This window comes from Dendronephthya gigantea, unplaced genomic scaffold (assembly GCF_004324835.1).
Source record: "Dendronephthya gigantea isolate DGI-Jeju-01 unplaced genomic scaffold, DenGig_1.0 000026F, whole genome shotgun sequence".
NCBI lineage: Eukaryota > Metazoa > Cnidaria > Anthozoa > Malacalcyonacea > Nephtheidae > Dendronephthya > Dendronephthya gigantea.
In genome coordinates, this window is record NW_021163036.1 from 188,864 (window position 1) to 207,621 (window position 18,758).

Here is an 18,758-nt window from a genome sequence, read left to right on the forward strand (position 1 = left end):
TATGAAGTGAAAACAGATATCTACAGATTTCCCAGCCTTGTTATACAATATGTGGGGAAATACTTCGATGTTCAAGGCCCGTCCTCTGGGAAACGATTGGAAAGTTGGTGTCTGCCGAGTTTCTTACTGAAGAAGGAGCTCATGACCTAAAAACTGCGCTTGGTATAGCAGCTGAACTTCGGTTGAGAACGTATTTAAGCAATCAAGGTCAAAGTGAATATTTCAAAATCAATCCTCAATACTTGTGTTTACTGCTGAGACTTTTCTTTACCGTCATACCACTAGAAGAAGCATTGAAAAAGTTGAAAGAAGGAAGCGGTTTACCTGAGGTTATGAAATCGGAATTTTATCAAAATAACTCAACAATAAAAGCAGAGACGTACTTGACATTTGGGGAGTACGACAAAGGTCGGGAGATCCTTAATAACATGCTTGTAAACACGCATGTTTCGTCACTAAACGCTGTAAAAAAATTACTGCAATAGGAAAAAATACTGATATAGGAAACACACTGCTCATTCAAGGAAAACCAGCGGAAGCGGAAAAATACCTCAGAAAAGCACTGGAAATTGTGAAGCGAAAATACGATCTTGATCCACAATCACGTATATCGATATCAGTTGGGAGATTGTTATATGAACTATAGCGTCGTTCTGTTTGAGTTGGGGAAAATCGAGGAAGCTTTATCTTATGGAAAAAAAGCTCTGGAAAACAGATATTCGCTGTATAAAGAATGTTCAACGGCACCGGCAAAGGTTCAAATTACTTGTTGTTAGACATCGCTGGCGCACATTATAATTTAGGCAAAATTATGCGATCTTCCTTGGCCCCTTCCTTGGATTTCAGTGAACAGAAACACAACGAAGTCAAGCTATTGGAGCATGTTCAAAAAGCAATCGATATTGCTTACATGTTATATGAAAAGTACAATACACCTTTTCGTTTTCACGCGAGTGCAATAATGTTGCTATTTGAATATCAACTTAGAACAAAGTCATTGGAGATGCACCTGGAAAAGAATGAAGGACTGTTACATGACGCTTTAGAAGTGCTATATAGGACCAGAAAGTATGCTATTTTTACAAGAGAGGAGGAAAAAATCTATATGCTCTTTCGGTTCACGCAAAACTAAAGTTTGATTGGAAGAACGCGAGGTTCGCGTTTAACAGGGTTTATGATATACGATATCACATCAATGCGGGGAAAGATGACGATTTTTTAGTTAAAGTGCTTAATGACATTGCATTTGCCAGTGAAAAAGAAGGTGATGAACATACAGCCTGTCATGAATATGAATCTGCACATGAAAAGTACAAGGAGTCTACAGAGTTTTACACCCAAGCTCTTGACATGTGTAAAAGGATTCACGGTGACGATAAGAAAAACGAGCTTTTACAGGAATGCGCGGAAGGTTTTTTAACGGCAAATGCGAAGTCTTTGGCGTATGATTTCGTGAGGTTTTATATGGATTTCTACCCTCAGCGAGTTCAAGAAAAGGCATAGTGCCCTGATTAAAAATCTTAAACTAGTGACAGCAGAAACCAGAGGGAGAGTGAGGCCTGAGCAGCTCCCAGCGCCGGATTAATCTTTCCAGGGCTGGTCACGGCTCACAAAAAACGAATTAGGGCTGTTTTTAACTCACGCATTTTTTTATACGCACGTACACGCACGGAGAACTTAGTTTTCCGTTTATTTTAGTATACATTTGTTAACCGATGTGTTCAATTATAATACTTTGAAGGATTTAAAGTTTGCCGCGTAGCTGCATCTCAACTTCTGGGGGGGAAGTAAAAAAAACTTGCCGAGGAGTTGCTTTTATAGCGGCTACTCCGGTAGCCGCATGATGTCAAACGGGGGGGAGCCTCTCCCTACCCCCCCCAAAGCCCCCACCTCAACTACGGGCCAGTTTGCCACGCGTATAAAACCGCGTAAGTGGAAAATTACATATCATTATATACTTTGCAAAATGCACTTGGAAAGCAGAAAGCAGACAGGTGGCTCATCGTTGTTTAAACTGTAGTTAATATGTTTAAACCTCAGAAAGCCCGGAGGGGAAATGACCAACTATCTCTTAATTTTCCCAAACAGTGAAAATCCGGGGCCAGAGGCAAATGCCTCTTCAGTAATCTACCACTCCTCCACCCCCTGAATGATTTAAAAATACTGAAAAAATCTTGTACCATATAACATCCATATAATTAATTGTCATATTTAATAATGAACCATTGCTGATTCATTAGCATTTTAATCGGTGATTTGAGTAGATAGATAGATAGATAGATAGATAGATAGATAGATAGATAGATAGATAGATAGATAGATAGATAGATAGATAGATAGATAGATAGATAGATAGATAGATAGATAGATAGATAGATAGATAGAATCTTTATTTAATGAGGGTAGACACGAAATAGCTGACAGCTAATAAACTTGTGGCCCTCAAACTAACTAAAATTACAATATCAATAAAAAATTGTTTATACGATAGAAAAAATCAAGACATAATTGGTCAACCTGAAATTTATCAATGATTATGCAACACAACAGAGAAGAATTAACTCATTTGGAGTTGAGCACCACTGTGATGATCAATCTCTGATGCAGTTTTTCTTTTCAGTTAGAACTTTATTCTGGTGTCGCAATATAAAAACAAGCTAGAACAAAATGTGTTACCTTAGCATCTTTGCAACCTGCCAAGATTCTTTGTTTTCAAAATCCCCACACCCTATGTCAGAAGGTTGAGGGAAACCATCCGTATTACCATCATTCAGCTTCCAAATAATCACAAAACAATCTAAAAAGACAGTTTTGTAAAACGATTCACTCGAGTTCAGCTTGTACTAGCCATTAATCATCCTAGCAGTTGCTTGGAGCCCCCAAGGTGAAAACTTTACAATATGGTGGCTGTGCGTTTCCAATGAACAAATATTGTTAGTAGATCAGTTATAAGTCATGCAATTTTCATGTTAAACATGAGAAAAAGTGAAGAAATTTATTGGAATCTAAAAAATAATGAGATTTTACAGTACCATCTCCACCAGATGCCAACATATTTCCTACAGAACAAGAGAAAAATTTTATGTCTTGATTTTATGTGATGATCAATTTGGACGTACCTGCAAACTAATTTTGTTTTTAAATTTGACAATAAATTCGTTAGAATGCGCGTGATCCTCTCAGACAAAACATGAAACGAACCTATCTTCGAGTGCTACCAAGTCTGCGTTAATGGAGAACTAAAGTTATAACTCGTTCGTTCGTCAAATTTGAGCTTGTTGAAATTTTTTAAAAGAGTACTCCGTAATTCGTCGCTTGACTAAAGGAAAAGTCCCCTCATTCCAAACTTGTTCTTGAATGGTCGGGTCGTGTTGTTCAAACTCGATTTGTTTAACCCAATATATAGCTAGATATAAATTTTCTAACTTCTATATAGCTTTAAGTTGGACATAGTATTGCAAATTTTTTTGACTCGTTTAATTTCCAAAGTTATAAAACTAACGGCGGCGATGCAGAACACATGCATATAACATAACTTTAAATATAACTCGATGCAGAAAATAAATAGCGGGTTAGAGTATAGGCCATGCTGCATAGGGTTGGCGCTATATGTGTTTTTTAGCAGATTTTGCTGTTCCGTCGCAGCAAGAATTAAATTTAAATTAAATCTTGAACAAATATTATTATCTAGAAAAAATAATGTACAACAAAATTGTTTCTTTATGTTACATTCCACAACTATCAGAATACTTTGTAACAATTTAATAATAATAAGTCTAGAGTTTACTTAGTGCATTAACACCGCGACCAAACACCGGCTTCGCAGTCAATGAAAATGATGGGAAAATATCTGGCAGAATTAATAAGTATAATAGAAATAGATGAAGCTGAAAACTTGATTGTTTTATCAGCTATCAAGAGCCATCTACTTATTATATTAAACTATATATCTTACTTATCCCTGAATAAAAACCTTTAGTTGGAAACAAGCGAATGCCAAGTAACTTGAATATTGTGTTTGTAATGTTCAATGGCTCTATATTTAATGGTTTATGATAGTAACTTCTGGCTCCAGTGGTACTGGTGGTCTGTCTTGTCTCGTAATGTTGTCCTGAGCAGCTTTAACACTGGTACTAGCCATGCTTGTTGAATGAATTGTAGAACTTTGGTTGGACATTTCGCTGACGGTCTGCTGGGTCGCCTGGGTCGCCTTCTCAGTGGGAGGCGAGGGAACCTCTGTTGTTGCAAAGTTGACTCTGGGCGGTGGGGGTTGGGTCATGGAAGCGCACCCCTCTCTCTCGGTAGGAGTGTCTGACCCACTGTGGTTCGTCGATGTTGATATGGCGAGGATTTCTCGTGGTGGCCTAGTCGAGTTCTGTGGTGATTTGAGAGTTACAAAGTTAACTCGACGTGGTTCGTGGGCGCTTTTCACGGGCTCACCCCCCGGAAGGGAATCTGATGTATTCTGGCTAGAAGGATTGGTAGGACTTCTGTGGGGTACCCGCGAATCTTGTGGAGATTTTATGGTGACGAATCCCACCCGGCGAGGCTGGTTTGCCGAACTTACAGTTTTTACTTCTTCGCATGCGGAACTATTTGTATTCAAATGTTTACAATCATTTTCCAAAGACGCTGTTCCTTTCGCTTGCAGCGTCGTAACGTTCACCGTCCGTGGCTGAGTTGCCATGGAAACCGTTGTCATAGCAGCGTCAGAATTATTACCCGCGGTCGAAGATGGCACCGGCATCGGAGGCTTCACGGTGACGAAGCCGACTCTGCGTGGAGCTGGTTCCGTAGTTTCCCCCCCGTCATTTTGAGCGTTGGCTGTTTTAACTGAGCTCTGTACGCTTGCTGATTGGCTGGAGTTAGCTTTCGGTGCGTTTACTGTTACAAAGTTTTTGATTGAGAGCTTTTCTATCTTCGGAGGAGTGCGTTCATCTTTACCAGAGTCTAAATTTAAAAGGAAATGCGCACTTTTGAATACGAAATAAATACTGTTGATTAAGAATCGATTGGACTTGTATTTTTGGTACTTTTACAACAAAATAATGCTGTGTATATCACACCTGGTGTTTTGCACCTCGGCGTCGTGATAATTCGTCTATTTGGACTGCTTTCTTTGGCGGGAACTGTGGAATTCTCGATTATTTCCCTCGCTGTTTGACTGTAGGGGACACCCAACTCGTTATCATCGAATGTCACCAAAGAACAATAACCATCTCGGGAGGAAATCGCAAGGATTCTACCATCTCCGGACCTAAATATATTCCAGGAAATTATACAAGATTGATTTTGTAGCAAGCAATGATAGGTAAACATAGATATCGCGTAATTTCAACAGCAAAAAGCCCCTGACTTCTTGTTATTCGTGAATGAAACAGTGACCAAACCATTCTCCGATTTTATATAATCTTGAATTTTAAAGTTTATTTTAAATTTCTAAACAACTCACCAAGCGATGTCCGTCAATGAAGCGTAATGCATATTTGAAAGAAAACCAAACGGCAACGTTCGTTGAGTGTCGTACAATACAACGCTGTCCAAAGATGCAACAGCTATTACTGTGCGATATGGCAGCCTGTGAATATATCAACAATCAATTTACTCTAAAGAACACTGCAATCTATTTCTAAAGCAATAAAGGTCCTAAAACTCGTACCAAAACCTTGCATGAAAACAATATTTAATTGTAAACAGGCCTCGTAATTTATTACATCCGTTACAAAACATTTAATTTTCGTTGGTCAAACCTGTGTTTCGAAGCTCAAAGAGTACCGGGCAACACTTATAATAATAATAATAATAATAATAATAATAATAATAATAATAATAATAATAATAATAATAATAATAATAATAATAATAATAATAATAATAATTAATATCTAAATATAGCGCTTAATTATATAAATATTTAAAGCGCTGTACAATCTAAAATACGTAATCTAATTTTTCTACTAAAAATTTAAAAACTATACTGTTCTACTAAAGATTAAAAGCGTTTTTAAAAAGGAAAGTTTTTAATTGTTTTTTAAAATTACTAATGTTTTCACTTTATCTAATTTCTAATGGCAAAGTGTTCCATATTCGAGGAGCAGCAGACATAAAAGCTCTGTCTCCAACGGTCTTTAATTTAGTAACAGGAACTTGAAGGAGATTTTGGTCATCTGATCTTAGATCGTACTTGCTGGCCGGTTTAAATGTCAGTAACGCCGAGATATAACTAGGAGCATCACCATTTAGAGCCTTATAAACCAATAGGGCAATTTTAAATTCGATTCGATACTTGAAAGGAAGCCAGTGAAGGTTGATTAAAATTGGTGTAATATGGGAGAATCTTGTACTTTGAGAAACAAGTCTAGCTGCAGCATTCAAAACTCTTTGAAGTCTTTGAAGTTGGTACTGAGGTAACCCCAAAATCAAACTCCAAAATATCAAGCATAAATTGGTGGTCAATTGTGTCGAAGGCCGAACTTAAATCTAATAAGACGAGCAAGACCACTTCTTGTTTGTCCATACTCAACAGAATGTCGTTTTGAACTTTCAGGAGGGCAGTCTCAGTAGAGTGGTTCTTCCGATACGCTGATTGATTACTTGGTAGGGGCGCATTTTCGTCACAGTGGTCAAGCAACTGCTTAACAACAGCCTTTTCGGTGGATTTAGATACAAGTGATAGGTTACAGACAGGTCTAAAGTTCTCGAAAACCACATCTAGGCCAGCTTTTTTTAAAAATGGCTTTAATAGAGCAGTTTTCCAAGCGTCTGGAACATGTCCTTCTTGCAAGGATAAATTGATAATTTTCGTGACAATAGGTGTTAATTCATTAGAGCACAACTTTACTAGCCATGATGGGATCGGATCCAATTCACACGATGCGTTTGACGACTGCATGATTATGTCATAAACCTCTTGGTTCGAGAGAGGAGTAAACGATTCGAGCTTGACGTCTGGTCTACGATATTCAACCGGCTGTGGATCAATGGTAATGTCGTCGATATCCTTTCTAATAATTTCAATTTTGCGGTAAAAATATTCACCGAAAGTATTAACGAGTTGACATAAATCATCATGCGGTGGCAGTTGTGGATCATCCCTCGGCGTTTTACAAAGCGATGTCACAACCTTAAACAATTTCTTCGAGTCATTTGAACATTCATCAATAAGGTTAGTATAATATTTCTTTCGAGCCTCATTAAGTAATGCAGAATATTTATTGCATGTCTTACTTAGATAAGCAACTCGATCAACATTTAGTTTAGATTTCCTCATTTTTCTTTCTAGCTTCCTTTCTAACTGCAATGGTCGGTTTCTTCTTGGCGGGAAAATACATGACTGGTCTACGCAGAAAACAAATATTTCTCTTTTGACTTTGAAACATCATTTTACGTTCGTACTTGAGTAAAAGTATATTTTAAGCAGCAAAGTGTTTAGAATGCCACTTACTTGTTCATGGATGCTTTGGTGAAAACGAAAGTCGTGTTCACCATCTTCTCTTGTATCTCAAACTTTCCACCTGAAAAAGCAATTTCACCATCGATATTTTATCCCAAATTAAGCCACAAGTATATTGGCCTATGAAAGTGCTTCTGTGGAAGGTAAATAAATATTTGTCTCACCTGGGACAAATAGAAGTAAACCATCTGGTGAAAACGTTAAACGGCGAAAGAATGACGGCATTGTCTCGTCGTGAAATATTTTGATCTGTTTTGAACTCTATTTGACGATAAATTGATATTTTAGTTAAAATAATTATAAAGGCGGCAAAGTGTAACATTTTAAGTGCAAAATTTCATGAACTAATCCAGTTCAATCTAAGTTGTTTAACCGGTATTTGATGGTCAACCGATGACCAAATGCGAGCCCACGATACTATCGAACTAAGTTAACCAACCGATTTGACTGCAGAGTTATTTTGTCTGATTATCCCGCCCCCAAGCAAAATAAACGCCATTAAGTTAACCATATTTATTTCTTCAAAATTCCTTTCAATAGCAATTCACAAATTGAGGTATTAAATTTAGGAAAGCTCAATTTTTTACGGTAGCAAAATAAACTGCACCATCCAGGCATCCACTGACCTGTGTTCCGGTTTCACTTTTGGCACAACTCGGCACAGTCACTTTATTAATATTAAAACAACATCTGTAGTTGGACGTGTTGTAAATACGGCACGTGCGGTCACAAGAATATGACGTAACATAGGTTCCACAGGGATCCCATGACACCCCTTGGACATACTGACGATGATCCTTTAGTATCCTCAACTTATCCCCTGTTGATCATATGATGATAAAAGTATATCATTAAGTATAGTGAAATATAACGAATGTGTACAAATGAGTACTGATGAGGATATACCTTTGTTAGTATCCCAAATTATCACGCTGTTATCAACAGACCCAGAAATCAACTGAGTTCTATTAGGAGACCAAGCTAAGTCATAGACGTCTTCAATATGACCTCTAGAGAAATACGAAATGTGTCCATGCGTTGGATATTCAATATTCTACTGTTGAACTGTCGATGTTAATAAAAAACATTGCCCATTCACATCCTACCCAAAAAATTACTCAGAATTATAAAAGAATGATAATATGTAAAATTCAGACATTTTAAAGACAACAGAAAACTAAAAAGGGAGAAAATGCGGAATTTTTTAAGTATATGGTTGCTATGGGTGAGTAATTTGAGATAACAAAGCAACCTATTATTTTAACTCATTTTTGACTTATAATACAAATGCACCTTATCACTATATGCTGGTTTGAATATACGATTTAAATTGTCTTTTCAAGCTCTATCGTTTAGTGGTATTCCGAGGTCTTTAGCCCAAATATTTGCAGAGATATTTAGTTTTCCTTCTTCTCGACAATATTGTCGTGTTTAATTGATGTGAGACAACAGTGACTGGAAGTCAAGTCCGTTCTGCAGATAGGTTCTGCTCATAACAAATGAGAGCTCGAATTACGAATCTTTCAGTTTTCAAAATGCCAAGGTTGTGATATTCTAGGTGATTTCTGAATGATAATACATTTTGACTGGTCTGGTACAAATATCTCCCAAAATATTCGTTCAGAATTTAATTTATTTGCTTCCGAAAATGGAAAATTCTCGTCCATGCAGTGTCGCGAATCGCGTCCAGTGTGTGGGCCTTAAAATCTAAACTATGCGAACAACACAGTTATATTTAGAACAAATTTTTATTGACTTTCGCCGAATTCACTACCTTTCCCATACTCCTACTGACACTGAACTAAGATCAGTCGCTTCATACCAATTGGGTAGACGTCGAGTATCATTGTTGTAACACAGTTTTTAAACAGAATTCCATCAAATTCACAAAGTGTAAGAGCGGAAGCTTAAATATTAATTGACTTCACCCCATTTAATACCTTTATTGTTAACACCTCCCACTGTCGCTGTTATCGTTAAGAGCACCGCAGATAAGTTGAGATAACTTGCATAGTTTCATTAGAGTACGCATCATTTAAGAGACAGTTCAACTTCGATATAGTCTGAGAGCTGTTTGTTACTTTGCATTATCAGAAGATTCAGCTGTCTCAATTTTTCATTATATTTCGCCTACGCTGTCCATCTGGTAAACTCAACAATGGCACAACGTTCAAGTTCATCGCGCTACGAACGATTTCTCGCTTCAGGGAATCGCTATCTGGAGAAAAACAATTTGGAAGACGCCGAACGAAACTTTTCCAGCGCTGTAAGAGAGGTTAATCTTATGAAGAACAAAATTTACGAAACAGCAATCGCCCTTAGAGGATTGGGTTTCGTATACAAAGCTCGCGGAAAGATTCACAAAAGTGGTGAAGATTTGGTCAAAGCTTCGGGGCTTTTAACTGCTTCGTTAAATCGACTGCGAGAATGCGATTCAGAAAATGAAAGTAAAAGAACTGTCGAAGTAGATTTAAAACCAGAAATTCGTTCTTTAGAAGAGGAGATCGGGAATGTCCACACGATGTTTATTGATGAAATACTTCAATCACAGCAGAATGATAGCAAGAGCGATTTTCGAAAACGTGAACATTATAAACAAACTCTTCAAACGATCCGCGATTCCTGCCAATCGAAAATCAGCGCCTTTAATAAAATGCCTGAGCTTGACCCAGATGCAAGAAATATCAGTGTTGAAAGGGAAAGAATTAAACAAACGCAGCAACTGTATCAATTCATATCGAAATCAATGAAGGATTTAATAACAAGCATGGCTGATGATTGTATAAAGGTTATGTCAAGTCCTCCGTGTAAATTTTCCATAGTTGGTTTGGGGTCAACAGCAAGAGAGGAAGCTACGCCATACTCAGATTTAGAATTCTGTATTCTTGTCGAAAAGAACACAGACAGTGTCACGCAATATTTTACCGACTTCACAAACCTACTTCATTTAAAAGTGGTGGAACTTGGTGAAACTATCCTTCCTAGCCTTGGAATAAAGTCGTTGAATGATTACTATTCCAGAAATGAAGGAGTAAATTGGTTTTATGATGATGGTCCAAGAGGTTTCTCGTTTGACGGAGCCATGCCGTGGGCAAGTAAAACGCCAAAAGGACGAGATAAAACTTTGAAGAAGCCTTGGGTACAGTCCCTGATTAAAACTCCAAGAGATATGGTTGGCCTTCTTTCAGAGGAATCGATTTTCAAAGAGGGATACCATCTGGCTGATGTGCTGTCAACCCCTTCTTTAATTTATGGAGATGATTCGTTGTTTAAAGACTATAGCAAACTTATGAGAGAGTACTTCGAAAAAACTGTGAACAATTGCAACTCGGCAAAGGTTGATTTTAAATCCACGTATCATATTAATCCAATGTCTTGGAAAGAGAGAATTTTACATGGGTTGGTTGAAGTGAATACGAAATACCAAAATTTCCTTGGAGGGTTTGTAAGCAAACCAGGCGAAAGTTATGAAGTGAAAACTGATATCTACAGATTTCCGAGCCTTGTTATACAATATGTGGGGAAATACTTCGATGTTCAATGCCCGTCCTCCTGGGAAACGATTGGAAAGTTGGTGTCTGCCGAGTTTCTTACTGAAGAAGGAGCTCATGACCTAAAAACTGCGCTTGGTATAGCAGCTGAACTTCGGTTGAGAACGTATTTAAGCAATCAGGGTCAAAGTGAACATTTCAAAATCAATCCTCAAGGCTTGTGTTTACTGCAGAGATTCTTCTTTACCGTCATACCACTAGAAGAAGCATTGCAAAAGTTAAATGAAGGAAGCGGTTTACCTGAGGTTATGAAATCGGAATTTTATCAAAAGAATCGAAAAATAAAATTAACGACGTACTTTTCATTTGGGGAGTACGACAAAGCTGAGGAGATCGCTAAAGACATACTTTTAAACCCGCATGATTTGTTACTAAACCCTGGTGAAATGATGATTGTGACGGGAGCGACACTGTTCTGTCAAGGCAAACGAACGGAAGCGTTGAAATGCTTCCGTAAAATGCTGGAAATTAATGGACGAAACTACGACTGTGATCCACCATCACGTAAAAATCGACGTAAGTTGGAAAGTATTTATTTAAAGTATAGCGCCGTTCTGTTCGGGATGGGGCGAATCGAGGAAGCTAAATCTTATGCAGAAAAAGCTCTGGAAAATAGTTATTCGCTGTATGAAGAATGTTCAACGGAACCGGCAATGTTACAAATTAATTTGTTGTTAGATATCGCTTACGCACATTATAATTTAGCCCAAATTCTTCGACCCTCCTTTATCGGTGATAGGAAAAACAGCGAGATTTTCTTGAAACATAGTCAAAGTTTACTCGATATTGTTAACATCTTATATGAAAAGTACAATACACCTTTTCCTCTTCTCGCTGATGCAAAGTTGTTTCTAGCTCTATATGAAATGACAAAACCGGACATTCAAATGGAAAAGATTGAAGGACTGGTAGATGACACTTTAAAAGCGCTATATAGGAACAGAAAGTATGATATTTTTACAGAAGTAGAGGCATCAATCTTGAAACTTGTTGGGTATAGCGCACTTGCAATAGACGATTGGGAGAAAGCGAGGTTCGCGTTTAAAAGGGCTTATGATATACAAACTTACATCCGTGGGGGGAAAGATCACGATTCTTTAGTCAAATTACTTAATGACATTGCATATGCGAGTAAAATGGACGGTGTTAAACATGAAGCTAGTTGTAAATTTGAATCTGGATATAAAAAGTGCAATGAAGCTAAAGAGTTTTACACCCAAGCTCTTGACATGTGTAAAAGGATTCACGGTAACGATAAGAACAATGAGCTTTTACAGGAATGCACGAAAAATTTTTTGACGGCAAATGCGAAGTCTTTGGCGTATGATTTCACGAAGTTTTATTACTTTTATCAGGCTTTCTACCCCCCGGCGAAACTAGTGACAGAAGAGACTAGAGGGAGAGTGAGGCCTGAGCTCACAGCGCCGGATTAATCTTTCCTGGGCAGGTCACGGCTCACAAAAAACGAATTTGGGCTGTTTTGAACTTACGCATTTTTTAAAACGAACGGAGAACTTAGTTTTCCGTTTATTTTAGTATACATTTGTTAACCGATGTGTTCAATTATAATACTTTGAAGGCATTTAAAGTTTGCCGCGTAGCTGGATCTCAACTTCTGGGGGGGAAGTGAAAAAATTGCCGAGGAGTTGCTTTTTTAGGTGCACTCCGGTAACCGCATGATTTCAAACGGGGGGGCACTCCCCCTACCCCGCCAAGACCCCCACCTCAACTACGGGCCAGTTTGGGCGAGGAAATGACAAACTATCTCTCATCTTTCTCAATCAGTGAAAATTCAGGGCCAGAGGCAAATGCCCCCTTCAGTAATCTACCACTTCTTCACCCCCTGAATGATTTAAAAATACTGAAAAAATCTTGTACCATATAACATCCATATAATTAATTGTCATATTAAGTAATGAACCATCGCTTAAATATCCCAGATTCATTAGCATTTTAATCAGTGATTTGAGTATTAGTCAACCTGAAATTTATCAATAATTATGCAACACAGAAGTGACTGAATAAAAAAGCCAACAAATTCCGAAGCCAACAGATTTAACTCATTTGGAGTTAAGCACCACTTTCATGATCAATCTCTGATGCAGTTTTTCTTTTCAGTTAGAACTTTATTCTGGTGTCACAATATAAAAACAAGCTAGCCGAACAAAATGTGTTACCTTAGCATCTTTGCAACCTGCCAAGATTCTTTGTTTTCAAAATCCCCACACTCCATGCCAGCAGCAGGTTGAGGAAAACCATCCGTATTACCATCATTCAGCTTCCAAATAATCACAAAACAATCTAAAAAGACAGTTTTGTAAAACGATTCACTCGAGGTCCTCTCAGACAAAACATAACAAGCGTTAATGGAGAACGAAAGTCAAATTTGAGCTTGTTGGAATTTTTTAAAAGAGTACTCCGTAATTCGTCGTTTGACTATAGGAAAAGTCCCCTCATTCCAAATTTGTTCTTGAATGGTCGGGTCGTGTTGTTCAAAGTCGACTTGTTTAACCCAATAGCTACATATTTTCTAACTTCTATATAGCTTTAAGTTGGACATAGTATTGCAAACTGTTTTTTGACTGTCGTTTAATTTCCAAAGTTATAAAACTAACGGCGGCGATGCAGAACACATGCATATAAAATAACTTTAAATATAACTCGATGGAGAAAATAAATAGCGGGTTAGAGTATAGGCCATGCTGCATAGGGTTGGTGCTATATGTGTTTTTTAGCAGATTTTGCTGTTCCGTCGCAGCAAGAATTAAATTTACCCAACGCAAATCTTGAACAAATATTATTATCTAGAAAATATAATGTACAACAAAATTGTTTTTTTATGTTACATTCTACAACTATCAGAATACTTTACAACCATTTAATAATAATATGTCTAGAGTTCACTTAGTGCATTAACACCGCGACCAAACACCGGCTTCGCAGTCAATGAAAATGATGGGAAAATATCTGGCAGAATTAATAAGTACAATGGAAATAGAAGAGGTTGAAAACTTGATTGTTTTATGAGCTATCAAGAGCTATCTCTTTGTTATATTAAATTATATATCTTGCTTATCCCTGAATAAAAACCTTGAGTTGGAAACAAGCGAATGTCAAACAATTTGAATACTGTGTTTGTAATGTTCAATGGCTCTATATTTAATGGTTTATATAATAGTAACTTCAGGCTCCAGTGGTACTGGTGGTCTGCCTTCTCTCGTAATGTTGTCCTGAGCAGCTTTAACACTGGTACTAGCCATGCTTGTTGAATGAATTGTAGAACTTTGGTTGGACGTTTCACTGACGGTCTGCAGGGTCGCCTTCTCAGTGGGAGGCGAGGGAACCTCTGTTGTTGCAAAGTTGACTCTGGGCGGTGGGGGTTGGGTCAAGGAAGCGCACCCCTCTCTCTCGGTAGGAGTGTCTGACCCACTGTGGTTCGTCAATGTTGATATGGCGAGTATTTCTCGTGGTGGCATAGTCGAGTTCTCTGGTGATTTGAGAGTTACAAAGTTAACTCGACGTGGTTCGTGGGCGCTTTTCACGGGCTCACCCCCCGGAGGGGAATTCGATGTATTCTGGCTCGAAGGATTGGTGGGACTTGTGTGGGGTACCCGCGAATCTTGTGGAGATTTTATGGTGACGAATCCAACCCGGCGAGGCTGGTTTCCCGAAATTACTTCTTCGCCTGCAGAACTATTTGTACTCAAATGTTTACAATCATTTTCCAATGACGCTGTTCCTTTCGGTTGCAGCGTCGTAAAGTTCACCCTCCGTGACTGAGTTGCCATGGAAACCGTTGTCATAGCAGCGGCAGAATTATTACCCATGGTCGAAGATGGCACCGGCATCGAAGGCTTCACGGTGACGAAGCCGACTCTGCGTGGAGCAGGTTCCGCAGTTCTCCGCCCGTCATTTTGAGCGTTGTCTGTTTTAACTGAGCTCTGTACGCTTGCTGATTGGCTGGAGTTAGCTTTCGGTGCGTTGACTGTTACAAAGTTTTTGATTGAGAGCTTTTCTATCTTCGGAGGTGTGCGTTCGTCTTTACCAGAGTCTAAAGTTAAAAGGAAAATAAGTACTTTTGAATACGAAATAAATACTGTTGACTAGGAATCGATTGGACTTGTTTTTTTTTGTAGTTTTACAACAAAATAATGCAGTGTATATCACACCTGGTGTTTTGCACCTCGGCGTCGTGATAATTCGTCTATTTGGACTGCTTTCTTTGGCGGGAACTGCGGAATTCTCGATTATTTCCCTCGCTCTTTGACTGTAGGGGACACCCAACTCGTTATCATCGAATGTCACCAAAGAACAATAACCATCTCGGGAGGAAATCGCAAGGATTCTACCATCTCCGGACCTAAATATATTCCAGGAAATTATACAAGATTGATTTTGTAGCTAGCAATGATAGGTAGACATAGATATCGCGTAATTTCAGCAGCAAAAAACCCATGACTTCTTGTTATTCGTGAATGAAACAGTGACCAAACCATTCTCCGATTTTATATAATCTTGAATTTAAAGTTCATTTTAAATTTCTAAACAACTCACCAAGCGATGTCCGTCAATGAAGCGTAATGCATATTTGAAAGAAAACCAAACGGCAACGTTCGTTGAGTGTCGTACAATACAACGCTGTCCAAAGATGCAACAGCTATTACAGTGCGATACGGCAGCCTGTGAAAATATCAACAATGAATTTACTCAAAAGAATACTGCAATCTGTTTCTCACGTTGACCCAAACGCTGTAGCCAGGTGATGTAATATTTTTAAAGCAATAAAGGTCCTAAATCTCGTACCAAAACCGTGCATGAAAACAATATTTAATTGTAAACAGGCCTCGTATTACATCCGTTACAAAAAGGTTTACTTTTATTCTTACTTAAAAACAGACTTGTTGCTTTCGCAAGAATTTTTGCCTAAACAAATGAAGAATAGAATGATTAACTGTAATTAATTTGATTCATCAGGCATGCAAGATTTAATTTTCGTCGGTCAAACCTGTGTTTCGAAGCTCAAAGAGTACCGGGCAACACTTCACTGCAATGGTCGGTTTCTTCTTGGCGGGAAAATACATGACTGGTCTACGCAGAAAAACAAATATTTCTCTTTTGACTTTGAAACATCATTTTACGTTCGTACTTGAGTAAGATTTTAACCAGTATATTTTAAGCAGCAAATTGTTTAGAATGCCACTTACTTGTTCATGGATGCTTTGGTGAAAACAAAAGTCGTGTTCACCATCTTCTCCTGTACCTCAAATTTTCCACCTTGAAAAAGCAATTTGATTATCGATATTTTATCCCAAATTAAGCCACAGGTATATTGGCCTATGAAAGTGCTTCTGTGGAAGGTAAATGAATATTTTTCTCACCTGGGACAAATAGAAGTAAACCGTCTGGAGAGAACGTTAAACGGCGAAAGAAGGACGGCATTGTCTCGTCGTGAAATATTTTGATTTGTTTTGAACTCTATTTGACGATAAATTGATATTTTAGTTAAAATAATTATAAAGGCGGCAAAGTGTAACATTTTAAGTGCAAAATTTCATGAACTAATCCAATTCAATCTAAGCTGTTTAACCGGTATTTGATGGTCAACCGATGGCCAAATGCGAGCCCACGATACTATCGAACTAACTTAACCAACCGATTTGGCTGCAGAGTTATTTTGTCTGATTGTCCCCGTCCCGGAGCAAAATAAACACCATTAAGTTAACCATATTATTTTCTTAAAAACTCCCTTCAATAGCAAATTACCAATTGAGGTATTAAATTTAGGAAAGCTCAATTTTTTACGGTTGCAAATTAAACTGCACCATCCAGGCATCAACTGACCTGTGTTCCGGTTTCACTTTTGGCACAACTCGGCAGAGTCACTTTATTAATATTAAAACAACATCTGTAGTTGGACGTGTTGTAAATACGGCACGTGCGGTCACACGAATATGACGCAACATAGGTACCACAGGGATCCCATGATACCCCTTGGACATACTGACGATGATCCTTTAGTATCCTCAACTTATCTCCTATTGATCATATGATGATAAAAGTATATCATTAAGTATAGTGAAATATAACGATTGTGTACAAATGAGTACTGATGAGAGTATACCTTTGTTAGTATCCCAAATTATCACGCTGTTATCAACAGATCCTGAAATCAATTGAGTTCCATTGGGAGACCAAGCTAAGTCATACACGTCTTCAATATGACCTCTAGAGAAATATGAAATGTGTCCATGCGTTGGATATTCAATATTCTACTCTTGAACTGTCGATGTTAATAAAAAAACATTGCCCATTCGCATTTTAAACTCAACGTTGGAAAATAATAGTTCAGACTATATTACGCTCAGGCGAACACCGCTAAGTCAGTTGAACGTGATTGGCTAATCAGATATACTGGCTTACTGCTGTAGCCTGTAATTGCTTTTAACAGAACAAACAGAGTTAACAGACGGAAACGTTTGCCGCCGGATCAGATGGCATCGCAAAGTGGTTAGCTCATTTTAACTTGCGATTTCTGTGCGAATACTTGACTGATTTTAATAAAAATAGAACCATTTATAGAGAAAATTGTCCTCAGTAGATACATGCTTTTTTAAATCGATATGTTGCCAATTCGCTATGATATTCATTATTTTGATATTATTTTGATATCTTTCACGTCAAAATCGAGCGTTTAGATGATTTTTGCTGATTTTTGTATCTGCGTAGCAGATATCTTTTTGTTCAGTTGTTCAGTGTTCACTGTTCACTTCTAGCCAATCAACGGCTAGTATTATAAAACATTACATCAGAGATGCTACCATTCCCGTTCGCAGGCTGAAAAGTAAACATGCGGACACGGGCAGAAAGATTGTTTTTAACCGTGTCAATTTTATTTTAACGTTATTTCGTTACAGTTTTAACTGTAGGGTTCTTCTGTTTTAGTAAGTGTTTTAATCATGAATCCTATGAAATTCAGTTGTGTAAAATACACCAAATTTTGTAAGAAATCCAAACGATCTCTTCGCTTCGCAGGCAAAGCAATCTCTTCCAGATTTGCAAGAGAACGACATAAGTTGACCCGTAAGCATTCATATATTGAAATCTTTCTATATTTTGCTTTTGGTAAAGACATAAAAGGCAATTTCAAGAATTAAAAAGTGATAAAAAATATATTTGATAGCGACGTTTCGTTGTGTTAGTAGTAGAGTAAAGTAATAAAGTAGATGCAAATTTGACTATGTAGACTAATAATATATTGTTTTCCGTTGTTGCCCTTACTTTTAACCTTTCTAAATTAATACCTTGTAAATATTTTATTAGTCTACATGTTCAAACTTACATCTAATTTATCACTTAGTCTGGACGAAACGTATATATCAAAATACATTTTTTATTCCTTATATAAATTGTTAAAATTGTCTTTTATGGCTTTACTAAATGCACTATGTTTGGCATTAATATTTATTTTCCGGACAGGCATTCATATTATAGAAATTTTTATCAAATCTATATCTATAGCAAAACACATATTTGGCTATATTAAAACCATTTGATACTTGCCGGCATTCATGTTATAGAAAAAATGTTTGTATTTTGTTTGTGCTGTTAGTTGATATGATAGGTGTTATAATTGAACACCCATAATGTTAATATATAGCATACATAGTATTGTCCTTTACAATTATACTAACGTTATATTTTAGCCCTGTTTACACTACACAAACTGGCACAGCATAACAAAAATTCGTTCCTAT

The 18,758-nt window shown here is 37.6% G+C and overlaps 2 protein-coding genes across 2 annotated transcripts; both read right to left on the bottom strand.

The window, feature by feature from the left end:
• Positions 1-4,042: 4,042 nt before the first annotated feature.
• LOC114523236 (chromatin assembly factor 1 subunit B-like) lies at positions 4,043-9,300 on the bottom strand. Its single transcript, XM_028544102.1, has 11 exons — positions 9,245-9,300; positions 8,360-8,463; positions 8,080-8,273; positions 7,618-7,714; positions 7,445-7,514; positions 7,296-7,338; positions 6,842-7,180; positions 6,185-6,246; positions 5,453-5,578; positions 5,067-5,257; positions 4,043-4,950 (listed from the first exon to the last, which is right to left on the bottom strand). Exons 1-11 carry the CDS (start codon positions 9,298-9,300, stop codon positions 4,043-4,045), a joined length of 2,190 nt encoding a protein of 729 aa, XP_028399903.1.
• Positions 9,301-14,171: 4,871 nt separating this feature from the next.
• On the bottom strand, positions 14,172-18,391 carry LOC114523237 (chromatin assembly factor 1 subunit B-like). The gene is made up of 10 exons (XM_028544103.1): positions 18,344-18,391; positions 17,126-17,273; positions 16,846-17,039; positions 16,383-16,479; positions 16,209-16,278; positions 16,010-16,092; positions 15,891-15,927; positions 15,559-15,684; positions 15,174-15,364; positions 14,172-15,055 (listed from the first exon to the last, which is right to left on the bottom strand). Exons 1-10 carry the CDS (start codon positions 18,389-18,391, stop codon positions 14,172-14,174), a joined length of 1,878 nt encoding a protein of 625 aa, XP_028399904.1.
• Between the last annotated feature and the right edge of the window lie 367 nt (positions 18,392-18,758).

What these genes read in the sequence shown, in the direction of transcription:
- LOC114523236 (XM_028544102.1), bottom strand. Translation starts at nt 9,300, where the DNA reads ATGATACTCGACGTCTACCCAATTGGTATGAAGCGACTGATCTTAGTT. An exon ending in AATTTGGGATACTAACAAAG is followed by an intron (nt 8,274 to 8,359) that starts GTATATCCTCAT and finishes TATGATCAACAG; the next exon opens with GGGATAAGTTGAGGATACTA. An exon ending in GCCGAGGTGCAAAACACCAG is followed by an intron (nt 4,951 to 5,066) that starts GTGTGATATACA and finishes TTTTAAATTTAG; the next exon opens with ACTCTGGTAAAGATGAACGC.
- LOC114523237 (XM_028544103.1), bottom strand. Translation starts at nt 18,391, where the DNA reads ATGTATTTTGATATATACGTTTCGTCCAGACTAAGTGATAAATTAGAT. An exon ending in GACTAAGTGATAAATTAGAT is followed by an intron (nt 17,274 to 18,343) that starts GTAAGTTTGAAC and finishes GTTCAAGAGTAG; the next exon opens with AATATTGAATATCCAACGCA. An exon ending in AATTTGGGATACTAACAAAG is followed by an intron (nt 17,040 to 17,125) that starts GTATACTCTCAT and finishes TATGATCAATAG; the next exon opens with GAGATAAGTTGAGGATACTA.